General features: G+C 39.0%; 1 protein-coding gene across 4 annotated transcripts in view; it reads right to left on the bottom strand.

Annotated features, from left to right (window-relative positions):
* The window catches only part of LOC102682295 (nectin-3-like protein), a 119,807-nt gene that overhangs the window by 23,359 nt on the left and 79,058 nt on the right, over positions 1 to 17,390 (bottom strand). For 3 of the 4 annotated variants that reach the window (XM_015341978.2, XM_069190202.1, XM_069190203.1), the window contains exon 6: positions 9,773 to 17,266. The exons of the other annotated variant lie outside the window; for it this stretch is intronic. In XM_015341978.2, the coding sequence (XP_015197464.2) occupies positions 16,668 to 17,266 (599 nt within the window). In that variant the 3' untranslated portion in view covers positions 9,773 to 16,667. Of the gene's footprint in view, positions 1 to 9,772; positions 17,267 to 17,390 lie in introns of those variants that run through there. 4 annotated transcript variants of the gene reach the window in all.

Below are 17,390 nucleotides of genomic sequence, written 5' to 3' on the forward strand. Positions count from 1 at the left end.
CAATAACTGTAATATGTTGCACTGACGTATAAACTAAAATAATCTGTACAAAGATGATGGTCTTAACTGAGGTAATAATAGAAAGTTTAAATCAAGGTTTTTTCATTGTTATTCCTCCCACACTCATAAGCGATGAAGAAGACAAAGTCCCCTTTGTGTCCATGTTCTCATTCACTGACACGCTCTTCTTCTGTACACAATTACTTCTCTCAGATTCGCGAGGAATGTTTTTTGCTTCTAGGTTTTCAAAGAAGGCACATTGACTAGCATTGCTGTCGCGCAGCACAGAGGCCCTGGGTTCAATTCCAGACCTGGGGTGCTATTTTTCTTCATCCATGTAGGTTTCCCCTCACAGTTCAAAAACATACTAGCAGGTTAATTGGCTTCTAGGAAAATTGGCCCTGCTGAGAGTTTATGTTTGTTTGTGTATATACTGTGATGGACTGGTATCCCATCCAGGGTGTATCCTGCCTTGTGCATATTGCTTGCCTTAATAGGTTCCAGCTCCCTTTTAAACTAAATTGGAAGAAGCAGCTATAAAATGGATGTTCAAAGAATTGGGTTTGTTTGCAATATTTGTGGTTGAAAATGTTTTCTATGAAAAATGTTCTCTTTATCTTCCTAGTTTCTTAGGGTTTAATCAAATATTTCATTTTCTTCCAACCATTTCCTTAATGAGGTCTAATTATGAGGTTAGATAACAAAATGCAGCATTAGATCTGATAAATGTTATTAACTGTTTCTCAATTTGATTAATTAATCTGTGATAAAAATGTTTGAAAAGTACTACTGAATACATCAAAAGCATTAATGTAAAAATGATATATATCAGAATAGTCAGTGTTTAAATTTAATGTTAATTTCTCTATTGAATTTCTAATAGTCACAGGTTATTACATGAGGCTGAATACAAATGCAAAGTACTTAGCACCATGTAGTCATGGGGAGAGGCAAAGGACCGTTCAAAGATTTAAAGGTAAAATATTATCAACCTCAAAAACTCTAGCAGCTTTCAGAAATCCAGAAGACACAGCAGTTTTGATTGTGGCATCTATCATCAATGTGGTGGATCCTTCTGTACCAAGATGAAGGTTTTATCCTAATGTCTGGTCAGAAAAGTATATTGGAAGGTAAACTGATACCCAGGGGAAACAACTGAGAATCTTCAAAAACCTCAGTTTACAATGTCTCCAAAATTACCATCTGAGGTTGAATTTGTGGTCGCTGGCCAAACTCCACGGCAACAAAATGAATAGCTACAGATTTACCAAACAGCAGCTCCCAAGTCAAATGGAACCATAACATGAGACTGGATAAAACAATGACTGAGTTTTTGGATAGTCTCACTAGTGGTGTGATTATCACAGAAAAGGGGAGCTCATGTTGAGAAGAATGTCATATATTTTGAGAAGAACATAAAGTTTTGTGACTTTTTTTTACATCCTCTGCTTTTGGTGTCTTTGATGGAACTGACAGGCAAAAAGATTCCAAAGTTAACCAGAATACAATGAAGAAATTCACAGTTAATCATAAACATATTTGACAATAGAATAGAAAAGTTATAGTAAACTTCATAGGTATTGCATCATTAGCTTGCTTTTTATTTAAAATAGCATTAAACTGAATGACTAATGACAAATGTCAATGACAATTGGCTAAGAGAACATAAAGATTAGTGCTCTTGATTGGTAATCATAGTCTCTAGTACAGGCATCTCCTTGTTTTGGAGAGCCCCACTTAAGAAGGTTGTGTATTTAAGGGGCGCGAGACAGCTGTAGCTTATCTCAGGAAGAAATTGGCACAAGACGAGATACACCCTGTACAGGACACCAGTCCATCACAGGGCACAAACACACTTCATCAAGAAGCGAATTAACCTTCCAGGATGGGAACCAGAGGAAACCCATGTGAACACAAGGAGATCATACACAGCACCACAAGTCCAGAACTGAACCCAACGCTGAGATGCAGCGATGCTAACCACTGTGCCACCATGCCAACCAAAATTTTAATATTAAACAAAAATTTTACTTAAATCTCAGGATGTTTTTGGCTTTCAAAGACCCGAATAATAACTTACTTGTAATACTTAAGGTACTGTATAATCCTCTTTACAGGTGTTGCCAATCAATAATAGAGATCACAGAAAATTAGACTGCATTTTTAACATTCTCTGCATTCTCTCCATGAAATTACCATTTAATCCTGAGTGTTGAACCTTTTTATAGAGGAATAAAATCAGATGGAGTTGATTCCTCTCATAACTGTGTGCAAATGGAAAAGACAAGACTATTTAGCACTGTCTTTAGAGATTCCTTAAGATACCATCTAGTGGCCTAAACCAGTATTAACAGTATAGATCCAACTGCTCTTTTTCAGTGACCTATAAAACTAACTGGATTGGGGCTCTCCAAGATCAGGTTTCTGCTCTGGTAGAATATTTATGGTTTATGGTGAAAAAGCTGCTTACAATTATGGCCAAACAGGAAATCAGAGCTTCTACATGTCTCCTTCATGCAAACAAAGTTTCACTAAATACTTTGTTAGGGTGTGAATAAATTTGATAATGACTTATTTTGAAATATTTATCTTTTTTTGACAGATCATAAAATCACAAAAGCCTTTAGTTTTTGAGTAATGTGTAATGCGAAATTAGTGTATACCTGGATATGGTAAAATATATTTTCCAGTTCTTCAGGGGTATGAATACATTTGGAGGGTGATCTAGTGTTAGTAAAAATGTTTTTGGTTGGGGAAAAATGACCAATCCTCAGCACTCCCTTATCTAAAACATCAGTTTCTACTAACCTACTAACTTCTACTAAGTTTCTAATACAGGGTCACTGTGAGCCAGAGTCCAGCTCAGGACACAATGGGCATGAGACAGGATATGCCCAGGACAAGATGCCAGTCTGTTACAGGGTATAGTCACACAGAATAATCTACAGAAGCCATTCAACTCAAGGAGCATGAAAACATGCAAACTGCACACAGAAGGCACCCCAGGCCAGGCTGGAACCCAGGACCCAAGAGCTGAAGCAGTACTAGAGTATGCTCCTGTGCCACCATTATCTACAGTAACTCATCTGATTTCTAAATCCTCTACTCCATCCTCCACAGTGTAAAGGTTTAGGGATGTACAGTAGCTTCTGATTGAATCTGTTTCATACTAATGAATTTCAGAGAAGAACCAGCCCTGGGCAGGTTCTCCAAAACTTTGTTTTACAATTGCTTTTGATGCAGGCACTGTAGAGAACATTGCTAGTATTCTAGAAACTAGATTATCTTTGGGCTTCTGATCCTGGTATTAAATATCAGGTACAAATACAAAGCTGAGTTACAATGCTGCCCCACATTACTCTGTCATGAAAAAGGAGCAGACTGTTGTGAAGAACTGACTAGATGAACTGTAAAGTGAAACCAGCTTTTACACTGCAGGAGCTTGTTGATGTGATAGCATCTTTTTGTTTGCATCTCTTTGCGCTGAGTTTCAGCTTTAAAAGAAGACAAAAGATTGGACAATTAAGGATCCAGTTAGACAAAGTGATAGTGGTTGACATACTTTACATGCAGTGCTAAAAATAAAAAGCTGTAAGGTACAATTTGAGGTTTTGCATTTCCTTGCCAGTGCTACATACTACGCTTGTAACTCTGCTCCCTCTTGGGTTTCAGTTCTCTCAGATCCAGTATTGAGTTAAATGTAGTTTCTGCATGGGTGCGTCAGTCTGCCTGAGTGACCCAAAGTGAAGTGACTCCCCTGCAGTGGAGGAAATGTTATTCCAGGGAGTCATGTGAAAATTCAACCTTTGGCCTCTAGCGCTTCAAGCTTGGAATACCACCACTCAGCAGAGCAGAGCAGAGCTTAGAGATCTGGACTCCACTTTGGAGGAACATCGCTGTTAGCAAATTACTTTGTGGAGTTGTACAAATGGGTCTCTGAATCGTCATTATAAACTTACAGCTTGCTACCCAGTAAAATGAATGAGAACAAAAGAGTGGAGGCTCTCAGAGGTGACAGCATATCAGAATGAGGGAATCCAAACACTTACAGTAAGTGCTGAGTCGGGTCATAATACTGCAATAGCCGATTTTATTAGGCAGACATCACTCCACATGCTACACAGTGGAGAAACAGCACATAAAATGTCTAATGTCCTCTAATAACAGAGGGAAAGGAACAATAAAGAGTTTTTAAGCTATTTCTAAACCAGGGAGATAAACTGAACTACTTTAACTAAAGTGGAGTAGATTGGCTGTGCTGGGGCTGAAAACTCACAAGGCTCAAACCCAGGATGCCAAAACAGAACTTGAGAAACATAATACATGCAGAGAAACCAGTATGTTGACAGATTCAACTTTTTTTCAGTCCTCATTCTGAGGTGACAAAGCTGGTTAATAGGCTGTTAAAAGCCAAGGCCGCCAAGAAGCCAAGAAGCAGCAGAGAAATAGAGCTCCTTTTACCTATAACATGCCTGGTGATTTACCTACAGTACGAACTCACAAACCCAAGAATACCACAACAAGACGGATTAGTTCCCTGTTGTTTGGCTTACTTGAAACTGAGTGGCAGGTCAACTATATTGAGGAAAGGAAGGATTAGAAAAGAAGGTCCCAGCTTTCCTAAAGTGTTGACAAGAAGTCATTCTATTGGACATTTGATGATTTCGTTTTCCAACAGACCAAGAAGGGCATCCTTCAGTTTACTCCATAACAGACAATGGAATTCTTTTTTGGATCTTAGTGGTCTCAGTAGATAAACAGGTAAAACTCAACATATGCAGACAAAGAAAAGGAAAAAAAATCATTTGCTGAAAAGTGATATTGTGTACGGAAAGCCAGAGTTTAAAGGGACCTGGATCTTTGTTAACTTTGTGGTGTTCTGAACCAAAGAATTACAGTATAACATATTTGGATAGTTAAACGGTGAAGCAGGAGGGAATAAAGGAAAAGATGGTTTTTCAAGAAAGTCAGCAAAGAGCTTGGAAACTTAAACTTTGAAGATTTTCTTTTTAAAAGAGAAAGTTAAACTTTGTCATCTTACCTTCCAAACCTCATTCAGCTCTCACAGGCAGATCACCCACAGACAGAGAAACCAAAGAGCTACACATCCTCGCAAGACGCACTGCACCTTGTATACTGAGACACTCTTTGACAAAATCAACTCAAATACACTGTTGTGCAGTCAGTCAGGTATTCTTTTACTAGGCCTGGAAGAAAGAACTTGAAGGGAACTGATTCTGCTCTCCCCTTGAAAGAGAAAGTTCTAATTTCAATTCCATCCCACATACACTAACTATATATAGTATATATTCTTACAACATACAAAATAAATATTGAGCAAGGTACAGTATCAATATACGAATGGATCTGGTCCTCAGTACTCCATATAGAGCAGTAATTCTATTGCACATCACTGTAGAATTTTGGCCTCTGCTCTGGTCCTCCTGGAATGAATTTCAATGGTGATCTAAGCTTTAGAGGCAGCCTTGCCTGATTTGCAGGGCTCAGAACACATGTTTTGCGAAACAGTTTTTTCCCCAAAGCAAAATATTTGCAAATGACCGAGTTGCAATTGCAAGAGTTTAAAAACAGGAGGCTCTTGTGCATTCAGCATCATTCATTAAATATCATTATGTCAACACGGGACGTACAGTAACAGGATACAATAAAGAGGACATTTATCATCACACCTCATTGTTTCAAAGATAGTGGGCCATAAGAGACATCAAAGGGGCAACACTGTACTCACAATTTTACCCATCCATTCTAACCATTTACAATTTTCTGTGTCCAATACAGGGTAAGAGAGAGAGCCGGAACCTGTCCCAGCCTGTATCGGGTGCAAGTAGGGATTCAGCCCAGATGGGAACACCAGTCCATTGCAGGGCACACACACTCAATCCAGAACCAATTAACCTACTAGTGTTATATGTCTTTGGGCTTTGGAAGGAAACCAGAGTGCCTGGAGGAAACACAACCAAACACAAAGAGAATACACTAACTCCACGCAGATGGCACTCCAGGTCCAGAAATGACCCCAGGGCCCTAGCAATGGGAACTACTGTGCCACCTACTCACAATGTTATATATATATAATTAAATTATATTAACAATGAAAATACACACAAGAACTTTAAAATATTACAACTTTTGTTACCAAAAACCTGAAATGTAATGTCAGCTGAAGTGATTTTTTAAAAAACTGCAAAACATATCACCTAGTAAAACAGCAATTGTGAAGACGCACACAGCTTTCTTGAAAGCATCCCTATTGGAGTAGGAATTCAAGGTATTGGATTGCTTGTCAGAGGACATGTCATTGTTACAGATCAATGATGAGGCTGTTGCCATGGGGACTGAGACTGGGTTTCATGTCTGGCAGTGGTGTTTTAACACGACAGAGCGATCGGCTTATTGACTCCAGTGGCAGGGGGAATCATAGAGAGGAAAATAATCAGCTTCCTGAAAGGTGCCTGAAAACGGATTTTGGCAATGGTCTAGGATACAGAGTGCCAAGAACTCAACAGGACAGGAGGAAGCAGGTGTCAAACATGCCTGGGGGAGCTCAGTGGAAATCAAGATTTGCCACTAGTGATGAGAAGTAATGAGCAGACTGTAAGGCAGAATGGCTGGGGTCCATAAATGTCTTAGCTGGCCAGAGACATCTAAGACTAAGACAGGGGTAGGCTGAAATTCTCTTGAAAATCCTCAGTGCAACTGAAAATGCATTTATTTCTTTCATCCATCTATCTTGTAACTACTTCTTCCTATTTAGGGATACAGAGAGACGGTATAGACACATATGCACTCACTCTCAGAAAGAAAATTAACCTACTGTACCAATATGGACTGTGGGAGGAAACCCATGTGAGCACAGGGAGAACATACAAACTCCATGCAGATAACACCACAGGTCCAGGACTGAACCCAGGGCCCCACCGCTGCAAGGCAGCAACTACTGTGCTTAACCTTATGTCTTTCAAAGCTTTACAAACAGTCTGAAACTTTCCAGCAAAGATGGTTCCCATTTTTTGTAATGCTGCTAGATTAAAAACATAATGGAATTAAAGATAAACCTTTCAATAAATCTGGTTTCAGATCTGCATACTTACATATTCAGAATCTTAAAAGATTAATGTGCAAGATTTTGGAAAGAAGGAAAAGTTTTCTGTTTTTAGAAAATGAGTGGCACACATCCTTCATGTGTTCTTCTGATGAAGTGTCTTAATAAGTGTAGTAATAAAGTCACAATGCTAAAAAGTATTTGAGGTGAAATGGAATCTTTAAACCGACAACTTCACACCCTGTCCTGAATTTAAGGTGATTTATAAAACTTTTTAATATCTTCTACTTTTCCTTGCATCCTCTATACCCTTTCAGCAATCTGTCCTTGAAAACCTTCAGTTGAATCAATATTATCACAAAGAATCCTCAAGGGCCACCTCAGAATGATGCAGAGCACGATTTGACATGCAGCCAGTACTACAGATAATGTCTGTTCCTTGAATACCTGGAAATGTTTGACAATTTTTTAATGATTTTTAGAAAACAAAAATAGAATAAGCTCTATTTCAAATACAAAGCTTCATAAATAATACGAACATCTGGTTTTAAAGATTTTATTAATCTCAAAGTACAGTGTTGTAAAAGCCCCATCACCTGATATTGCCATCTTGATACAATTTTTAATAACGGCAAGTAAATCCTGTTTCATTTTCTTGCACAAAAACAAAGGACGGTCTCTGTCTCTGGCACATGGATGGCTGCAGGTGTGTACAAAAATAATACCTGACAATACATCTTGGATACCAGTGGATTCTAATGTGACTCGTAACCTTTTTTGAAGAAAAAGGATTTTTGGATATTTACATATATCTTGTCATCAGCTTTTCTGATAGATTCTTTAGGTTGTTCAAATAAATCAAGAAAGGGTTACAAATAAGATCCACCCTTTCAAAACCCTTAATTTTATGGTGCATAAGAAATATCACCATACAGTCATACACCATACAAGATTAACCCTGCTGGTTCCATAGCTTTAATGTAAAGTAAAACAGATTGGGTTTTGGTTCGATATGATTTTGACCCACTTAGAACGTTCCAAAGGTTCTGAAGGTTAGATTCCTCCACTTGTTGAACATTTTTCATAGTGATGCCAAAACTGACTCCTCTGACTAACTACATACTTCATATATCATACTCTTAATACTACATTTGAGCTCAATGCTCCTTGTCAGGATGTGGTTACTGTTACAGTATATCTAGGCTGTGCATTTCTTCATCCAACCCTCTTTTTCTACATGATCAGAGTCTGTACCCCCCTGTGCTATAAACCCTTGTTCTAAAAATGATCAATCTCCCTTCTCTTTAAACACAAAACATTCTTGTCTTGCGGTTTCGTATAGGCCTTTACCTGGTGCAGATATCATCACAGAAAACAACATTGTACTGGTCCCAGTTTTTAGTTTGTTCTCTGCACATAATTTACAGTGATATACAGTATGCTGCTTCTTTCGTGGTAATTAGTGTCAATTTATTACAGGTAGGGCCATGTCTGTACCAGAGCCCATACCATCTATCCAGAATCTCTGTCAAGATCTCAGGGATTTATAATGTCCAGGTAGCACTTACACTTCATACAAAAGAAACCAAGCCTAATGAAGTGTCTTTACTCATTGAAAAACTCCAGAACTGCAGAGACTGACAATACTGTAGAACAGGGCTGTCCAATCTGGCTCCTGGAAGCTGGTGTGACTGCAGGTTTTCAATGACTCTTTAAAGCAGGAGCACCAGAAGAGCTCGGATAAGCTGTTAAACAATCCCAACCTGAAGAGTTCGGATAAGCTGCTAAATATCTCCAGTTAAGATAATAACTGGCTGGTGTGGCTTAAGAGCTGAGTGGTAATGAAAACCTGCATATATTGTACACCTGTCCTCCAGGGACAGGAGTGGACAAACCCTAGGCTATAACTACCACTCATTTTGGAGTGGCAGCACCTTCTTTGGCTCCAGAAGGCTGCAATCAGTTCTGGCTCATGCTCTAATCATTTGCCATTTCTCAATTTGGAGCCACTTGTTTATTTGAGACCTTAGGGACACTTTTTCTGAAGTCTCAGGTTCTGGCCTCTGCATCCTGCAGCACAGAGCAAACCTCTTAGGTGCTGCTATGTATGGGGGATGATGCATTGTGAAGATATTCTATTTATTCTTTAGAAGAAACTTGATCTAAATTTAAAAAGTACTACAGGAATGGAATGAAACTGAATTAGAACTCAAATTCTATTTAAAACCTTTGGTTCTTATAACACTCAAGTGCCCTCGTCTCTCCTGTTAAAACAAATATCCAATTCTGTCCTCTGGGAAATGAAAAATATATAATAGAGTAAAACCCAGTTACTTTGTTCATTAAAAATACTTTCAAGAGGCTTCAAAAGTCACCCATGTAGCTGACTTGCGTCCTTCTAAGTTCTATCCAATTGGCTAATAGATCTCTGCTCACAAGGGGGAATGGTCTTGTAATCAGTCACTCCTACACCATGTGCTCCCACAACCCAGACAGCCCAAAGCTGCCAGAAGAAAAAATACTTCTCTACTGGGGTTGACATTTGGATGCTTATTTTAGTCACTAAATTGAAGGGAGGGGGGTTCAGTGGAGAGACTCAGGCAATCTTGCTCTTGAAGCCCAATTAAGAGAGGTCTCCCCTGTGTGCTTATATGAGTCTCCTCCACATGCAGAATTGAGTACAGAAAATTACAACACTGAGCCTATAGGGAAAGAGACACAGAAAATGGTGCTTTATTCAAACAAAATGTATCAAAACTCATTTCAGATCATGTCAGATCATGTTACCCAGTAAATCAATCATTTACATAGATCATATGTACAAAACAAGCAAACAATTTACCTAATAAACTCTGTAGAACTAGACAACACCCTTTTGATAACATCAGTGTGGCTATTTTGGCTTTCGCAAAAGGATTTGTACATAAAAGCAAAATGAAGGATGAAAGCAAACATACAAAAAAAACCTCAGCCAGCATGTATATACACATATTCATGTTTTCCTTCAGCTCTTGCAAGCCGTTACTTTCCATTGTCTCTCGGTGAGAGCTTTACACTTTGAGGTTGTATTGTAACGTTCAGGTTACAAATGTCATTTGTTAGAGAAGACTTATAATATCATATTACAGTTTAAGAGAAAAATGATCAAACGTAAGACAGACCTTGTCCCTTAATGTCTCCACCTAAATGTCCCTACTATATTATAAGGACAGTGATTGCATTTGAAATAAATGAAGTCAAGTGGCATCTTTCACCTCTCCTGTTTAAATCCATCTGACACTTGGGGTTTACCTCAAACCTTTCTTTATAATTCCGGGACTGAACCATACTGCATAATAGTTTTGAATAAAGTGGGCCAAAAGTAAAACAAACCCCCACCCAAAAGATGTGACACAGATTTTTCAGGAAACTAACTTGAGCGGCTATAGACTATTGGTACATTAGTGATTTTTCTAAAAACAGAGAGCAGTTTCACAAAGGCAGTAAATGCTTCCACATCGCAGTCATTTTGCATGAATCAGGTATATCTCTATACAGCCAGGCCTTACACTGTGAACTCACTCCCACAAGTGGCTGCAGACTGTGCAGCATGCAGAGCCCCAGTGTCAGGTGAAACTAGATCAGTGAGGAAATGAAAGAAGGTAAAACCAAGGAATGTGCCAATTTGGCTTCCAGCAGTCCATCAGCACATCTATGTACACGCAGAGGTGTACACACAGGTACATGTGCAAACAACAAAAAGGAGAAGAGAAGAAACAAAAACAAAAGCTTAAACGTTTTCCACTCCAGTGGACACACTAAAAACATTCTGCAGTGCTCTAAAGCTCCTAAGATCAAGACCTTACCAAACAATATGGCAAAAAAGTAAACTATAACTCAGCTCACAATACACTGGTTCTCAGATTGCATTGGACAGTTGAAAGGTTTGCAGTTCATTAATATTCTGGAGTTTTAAAAGGTATCGTCAACAGCCCAGTGTAACACGATTTAGAAATGGGCAAGGGGGCGTACCCACCAGTCTCCTTCACACGCATCTGTGCTACTAGGCACCTCCTATGGTATGTAATTCAGCTCTTCTAGGATCTCCAGAATTATGCCACAGATGACATGAGAGTAAAACTGCTAACAACCATGAAAGGAAACACTGATTTCACCGCATAGGGAAGGGGAGGAAGAAACGCAGACATACAGTAAGAGCTTCGAGGTGAAAAGTAACACTTCAGGTGCATAGCAGCTCTAGAGTAATGACAGATCTTGCAGGGCCCTCAACTCCAAAGTCAAAGAATTTGTTTTAAGGCTGCTTATGTGGCTAAACCTCTTTTTAAAGTTTCTGAAGAAAGGACTTCTTACATTTCAGCCTCAAATTGCACTTGTTTTGGTTCACCTGAGTTCTCAATGTTTCATCTGACTGTTCATTTATCCAAATGAATCTAAAGCTTCTTTCAAGTCAGAAATGTTAAACAAAATGTCAGCAATCCTCAACTGAATCATGCGGTTAAAAATGTCAAGCAGAGCTCATAATGAAATAAAACTAGAAGGCTGATATCCTTCAATATCATGAGCCTTCATCTTGCATGCTCTGTAATGTGTTCTGACTCACGATTTTGCACATACTGTATACAGTACAGTGGGTATAGAAAGTCACCACCCCCTTTCAAAATGTTTACCTTTTGTTGAATAACACTCTGAAAATAAAAACAAATTAAATTAGGCTTGTCCCATTTTTATTTACATACAGTAACCCAACATTAGCCAAGGGAAAAAAAAATCCAAAACATTCTGTAATTAATTACAACAGTAAAATACCTTATTTGGATAAGTGAACACCCCCCCTTACAATTGCATTTGTAAACTTGCTCAGGTATAACCAATCACCTTACAGATCACACAACAAACTAATTGGCTCCCACCTGTGATCAATTGTGGTGATTTTGATTAGTTCCTAATCTGATTTTGTTTCTAAAGGATTCCACTGCTTGGAAGTGCATTTCAAAGCCAAGAATCCACTACGAGCAGAGAGGTGCTTTCAAAAGAAGTCAGGAGATGGGTATAAAAAGATTTCAAAGGGTTTAAGTATCCCATGGAGCACAGTCAAGACCATCATTAAGAAGTGGAAGGCGTATGGGCACCACCCAGATCTTGCCTAGGCCTTCAGGCCGCCCCTCCAAACTGGATGACAGAGCAAGGAGGAGACTGATCAGAGAGGCTACCAAGAGACCAATGGCAACTTTGAATGAGCTACAGTCCTTTATGGCAAAGACTGGTCATTGTGTGCATGTGACAGCAATAGCACAAGCACTCCACAAATCTGGCCTGTATGGGAGGGTGGCAAGAAAAAAGCCACTCCTTAAAAAAAGCCACATCAAGTCTCATTTATGTTTTGCTAAAGATTCTGTGGCCAAGTGGCAAAAGGTGCTGTGGTCGGATGAGACCAAAATCTAACTCTTTGGCTGGAATGCAAAACAGTACGTCTGGAGAAAACCCAATACATCTTACCATCCAAAAAACACAACTCCTACAGTAAAGCACAGTGGGGCAACATCCTGTTGTGGGGATTTCTCTTCAGTTGGGACTGGGGCACTTGTCAGGATGGAAGGGAAGATGGGTGGTACAAAATACAGGCAAATACTTGAAGAAAACCTGCAGTCTTCACCCAGCAAATTGAAAATGGGAAGATGGTTCACCATTCAACATGACAATGACCCAAAGCACACCGCCAAAGCAACCATACAGTGGCTGAAGGACTGGAAGGTGAATGTGCTTGAGTGGCCTAGTCAGAGCTCCGACTTAAATCCCATCAAAAATTTCTGGAATGACTTGAAGAGGGCAGTCCATCAACGGTCACCATGTAGTTTGACTGAGCTTGAACATTTCTGTAAAGAGGAAATGGCAAATATTCCTCCCTCTAGGTGTGCAAAGTTGATAGAGAACTATCCAAACAGCCATGCTGTAATTCAAGCAAAAGGTGCTTTCACCAAGTATTAACTCAGGATGTTCTCTTATCCAACCCAGTTATTCTACTTTTTTTCCCCATAAAAAATTTTGGTACTTTCTTTTTGCAAGGTACGGTTTGTAAATAAAACTGGACAAAGTTAGATTTTATTTGTCATTTTATTTGTCATCTTTTTTGGCTTTAGGGCAACAAAAGGTGAACATTTTGAAAGGGGGTGGTAACTTTCTCACTGTAAGTTTCATGGCTACTGAAGTGACAATGAAAAAGTTTAATCGAACAATGATGGAGTGGCTCAAAAATGGAGAACATCAAAAGGCATTTAAAAAGAACATAACATTTAAAACTAAGGCAGAGTGCATTGTGATTTACTGCAAAATGGGTCCACCATGATCTCTTAAGTTATCTGACTGCTAAGGCGTTCATTGTGAAAACTTTCGCAATTTAAAACAAAACAAAGGAGGGTGTGTATTTCACTTAATGAATTGCAAAAATAAGGAGAGATTTTATAAATTCATAAATCATATGCAGAAATTCATAACCCATTGTTTTCTAGTTTGCTACCATGTTTTATTTTGATAGTAACCACCCAGAACGAAAGGTGCTGAACAACATTAACTCCAAGATGAGGTTTTTATTATTCATCTACTTGTATTTTCCTCAGGCTATCCAAAGACTTCACAGACCTCTTTCCATAACATGACTAGTTTTCTTTGGACACAGCAATCTAAGCTAACTGTTTAAATTCTGCATTTCTAACAGGGATATTTAAAATTGTATTTTTTTTTTATCGGATATGAGTCTTTTACCCCAAACTACAAAATTAACATGATAAATTTAAGATTCAATGAGAAAAGAATGAACATCATGTTAAATGAATCACACCATCAGACACATCTATTTCCATCATAAACTGCTACTACAGTATATCGTACAGATTGAAGACAAAGGAAAATATTAGTTCAATCTTGAAATTAACAGGTGTTTATATCTGTTGGCTCAAAATGTCAACATACCACCGGTTATTTGTAAAATTAGCCATCTACTGGGGAACACTGCTATGAGCTGCTAAGTGAAATACCATACACTGTAAGGCAGAATGTGCTAAGTGTCACAAGACTTAAATAAAGGGAACTCCACATCCTGTGCTGACTTCCAGTGGATTTAAAGATTTGTTCCCTGTGGTAAACTAACACTACCGAAGCAGATAAATGCATTTTGCACAGAAATAACAGATCCTGACTTTCAGACTAGACAATTACCACAGCCCATTAACCAGAGAACAGCCTTTTATACACTCTCAACATTTCAATCTCAAGATGCTTAACTTTTGGCATTCAAGAAAAGACATCTGTCTTTTAAATTAATGTAAAGGTGTCCCACAATATTAATAGAATACTTTTTTTTCTATGTTTGATACACAGATGAATGAAAAGAGGGCAAAAAGATCAATGTGAGTAATCACATACATGTTCATTTATAAAAATGTATGGCAAACTAATTGTATTAACACGGTTTAACATCTAGCCACATCTAGCCACTGGATATGACCAACAGCTTCCAAAAGGAGAAAGTCCAGTATGATATTACTGTTTAGGCACTACACAGCCAGAGTGGACAGTGTGAGCCTCTTAAAAAAAGAGATGAAGACCAATTAAAACAAACAACGAAGAGCGGGAACACAGAGAAGAACCCGGAATCAGCTATGAAGATATACAGACATAAGATAAGATATAAATCTGTCATGATCATCTTATTTTCACAAGGGGTTGTGACAGCCATCCATCCAACATGACTTTAGACCCTTTCAAGACAAAAATGGGGGGACTGTTGAACTTTTAGGGAAACAGTAGATTTGCAGCTTACTATATCATGTCTTAATTTTATTGAATGGTTTCAAAACAGGGAAAAATCCAAAACTGTCAAAGTCAAGATGAAAGAAATTGTCGTTACTGCTAAGGTGCTGTTCAGGTTATTTGTAAGAATATCTTTTAATGTCAGGGCTGCTATTCACTTACTGTTTAATTGACAGTTGCCATTGAAATGCATGACCATCTATTCTCACTAAGCAAGGAAAGAAAATCAGAATAACATACTTTTTCCAGTTGTTAAACATAAAAGAAGGGTGTTCTGTTCTTGAAAAGAGAACTCCACGGTCAAAGAAATGCCATTGAGAAATACAAATCATCCTTTGCCACAGATTGGAAATCGAACAAAACTTGAGGCATAGCTGGCCTTTCAGAAGGGTTGTAGAAAAAATGTGTTTGAATTGTAAACAAATCTATTCGAGGATACATAAACATCTACAAACACAGATTAAAGAGTAATGAGTGTAAAAAAAAATCAACAAACACCCCACCCACAAGCAACACAAGACACCCGGAGTCTAGTGAATCCCTTACTTGCTGTACTGCAACAGATTAGAGAAAGCATTTTTCTCAAAACATTCCTTCCATAATGCAATAAATTGCAAGCACTACACTTAATAGCCTCAACACACAGATTAATCGGGTGCTGAAATCACTATAATAACCCGTGCCTTTAGATAAGTTTAATTTCTTATTGCGCTTCCGAGATGTCAACAACGATTTGACGTCCCCCACAATGGTTCCTTTGGCTCAAAAACATGCAAAGCCGTGCTCGACGTCGGCAATAAATTAGAACTGTAAAAACAAGGGGGAGAACAAAGCTCATCGAGAGGATAAAGGTAGAAAACGATATTCGAGACCAGTCACTCCAGACGGAGCTGATAAACAATAAAAAAATCTAAATTTGCAAGAAATTAGACAAATCTGTGCATATTTGTATTTCTTCCCTACTGTCAAGAGCAACGAACATATAATGACTTTGATAACCATGTCAATACTAAATGACTCAAGAAGAAACTACAAAGTTAATTATTTTGGCACACAATAATTCCGGAGTTCTTCTGACATATAGCGTAGAAAAACATCAATGTTTAAGGTTAATGCAATACCAGAAGAAACAGCTCCATGGAAGTCAGAGGTAAATCTGTAAAAGATCAGATGCACATACAACAGAAAAAGAAAAAAAACAAAAAAAAGACAGCAGGTTTGCTCCTTTAGCATTTGTAAAAATGTAATGGTTATTCCTATACCAATTAACAACATGCACAGTGCTTCACTAATAGACAGTATCTTATCAGTGGTCTACTAATTTCTTCAGATATTTACCGCCTGTCAGATCTTCCTATGAAAAGAAGAAATATTCCCTATTGCATCTGAATTACAGTAATAAGATGGTCCTATATAACACATACAATCATTGAAATTAAAGCAAACTTTCCACAGAAAGTACCACATATTAATAAATGTGGACTTGAAATAACAGGCACATAACTTGGGTCATCAGAGCGTACACATACAGCGCATCACCTCAGTTTTAGGCATCACACATACACAGCTTCAAATGGACGTCAGATTCATTAAGCGTTAAACTTTCTTTGCATTATTCCAACATAAAGCTGAAAAGAATTGCTATTCTTCTTTGTGAAGTCGCAAAATTAATTCACCTACACAGTCTACTCTTTTACAAGGAAAGACGTGTACGTTGCTGTACTGAAACTGAGAACCCTAAAGGTTTCCGCAAGAGGAAACCCGTCGTTTGGAGCGTCTTTTTTTTCCTTCTTCTACCTTACACATACCACTCCCTTCGTGAAATCACCGAACCGTCCAAGTGTGACACATAGTCACTGTCATTCCCTTCATAATAGTCATCTGGGAGGTATGTGTTGCCGGAGGGCCCTCTTGAATCCCCATAGTAACTCACTGGCACAGCATCTCTCTCTGTGCACCTGTTGTTCATATTGTCCACGTGGCCCCACTCATCATTTTTCATTTCTTTTGAGAATTCGGGATAGATGCCGTCGTTTGACTTGGGCTTGATGTCCCCCTTGCTGGGCTCGTTGTACATCTCCAGTTCGTGGGGCTGCAGGACGTCCAGCTGGGACTCCTTCTGCATGTCGGACGGGCCGATGTACTGCTTGGTGTAATAGTCCCCGCGGAAGGTCCGCCTCTTCCTCATGTAGCACACCCCCACCAGCACAATCAGCAGGATGAGGAACAGGGCGCCGCCCACTGCGCCTCCGATAATGGTACCCAAGTTGCCCTCGGGCAGGGACTCCAGAGTGGGCGAGGTGAACTGTACCCTTTTGGTAGCGACTAAGATTGTGGCTGCAGCAGTGGGGAGCGGCGGAGGGGTTGTAGGTGGTGTGGTGGTAGTAGGAGGAGGCTCTAATGAGGGGAGAAGGGGGTGGGGAGGAAGGGTGGACAGACAGACAGGAAAAAGCACAGAATGTCAATGCCAGCTGCATCAGTACAGGACTTATGCGTGACAATCACATGATCACATTTCCCA

This window comes from Lepisosteus oculatus, chromosome 5, assembly GCF_040954835.1.
Source record: "Lepisosteus oculatus isolate fLepOcu1 chromosome 5, fLepOcu1.hap2, whole genome shotgun sequence".
Classification (NCBI taxonomy): Eukaryota; Metazoa; Chordata; class Actinopteri; order Semionotiformes; family Lepisosteidae; genus Lepisosteus; species Lepisosteus oculatus.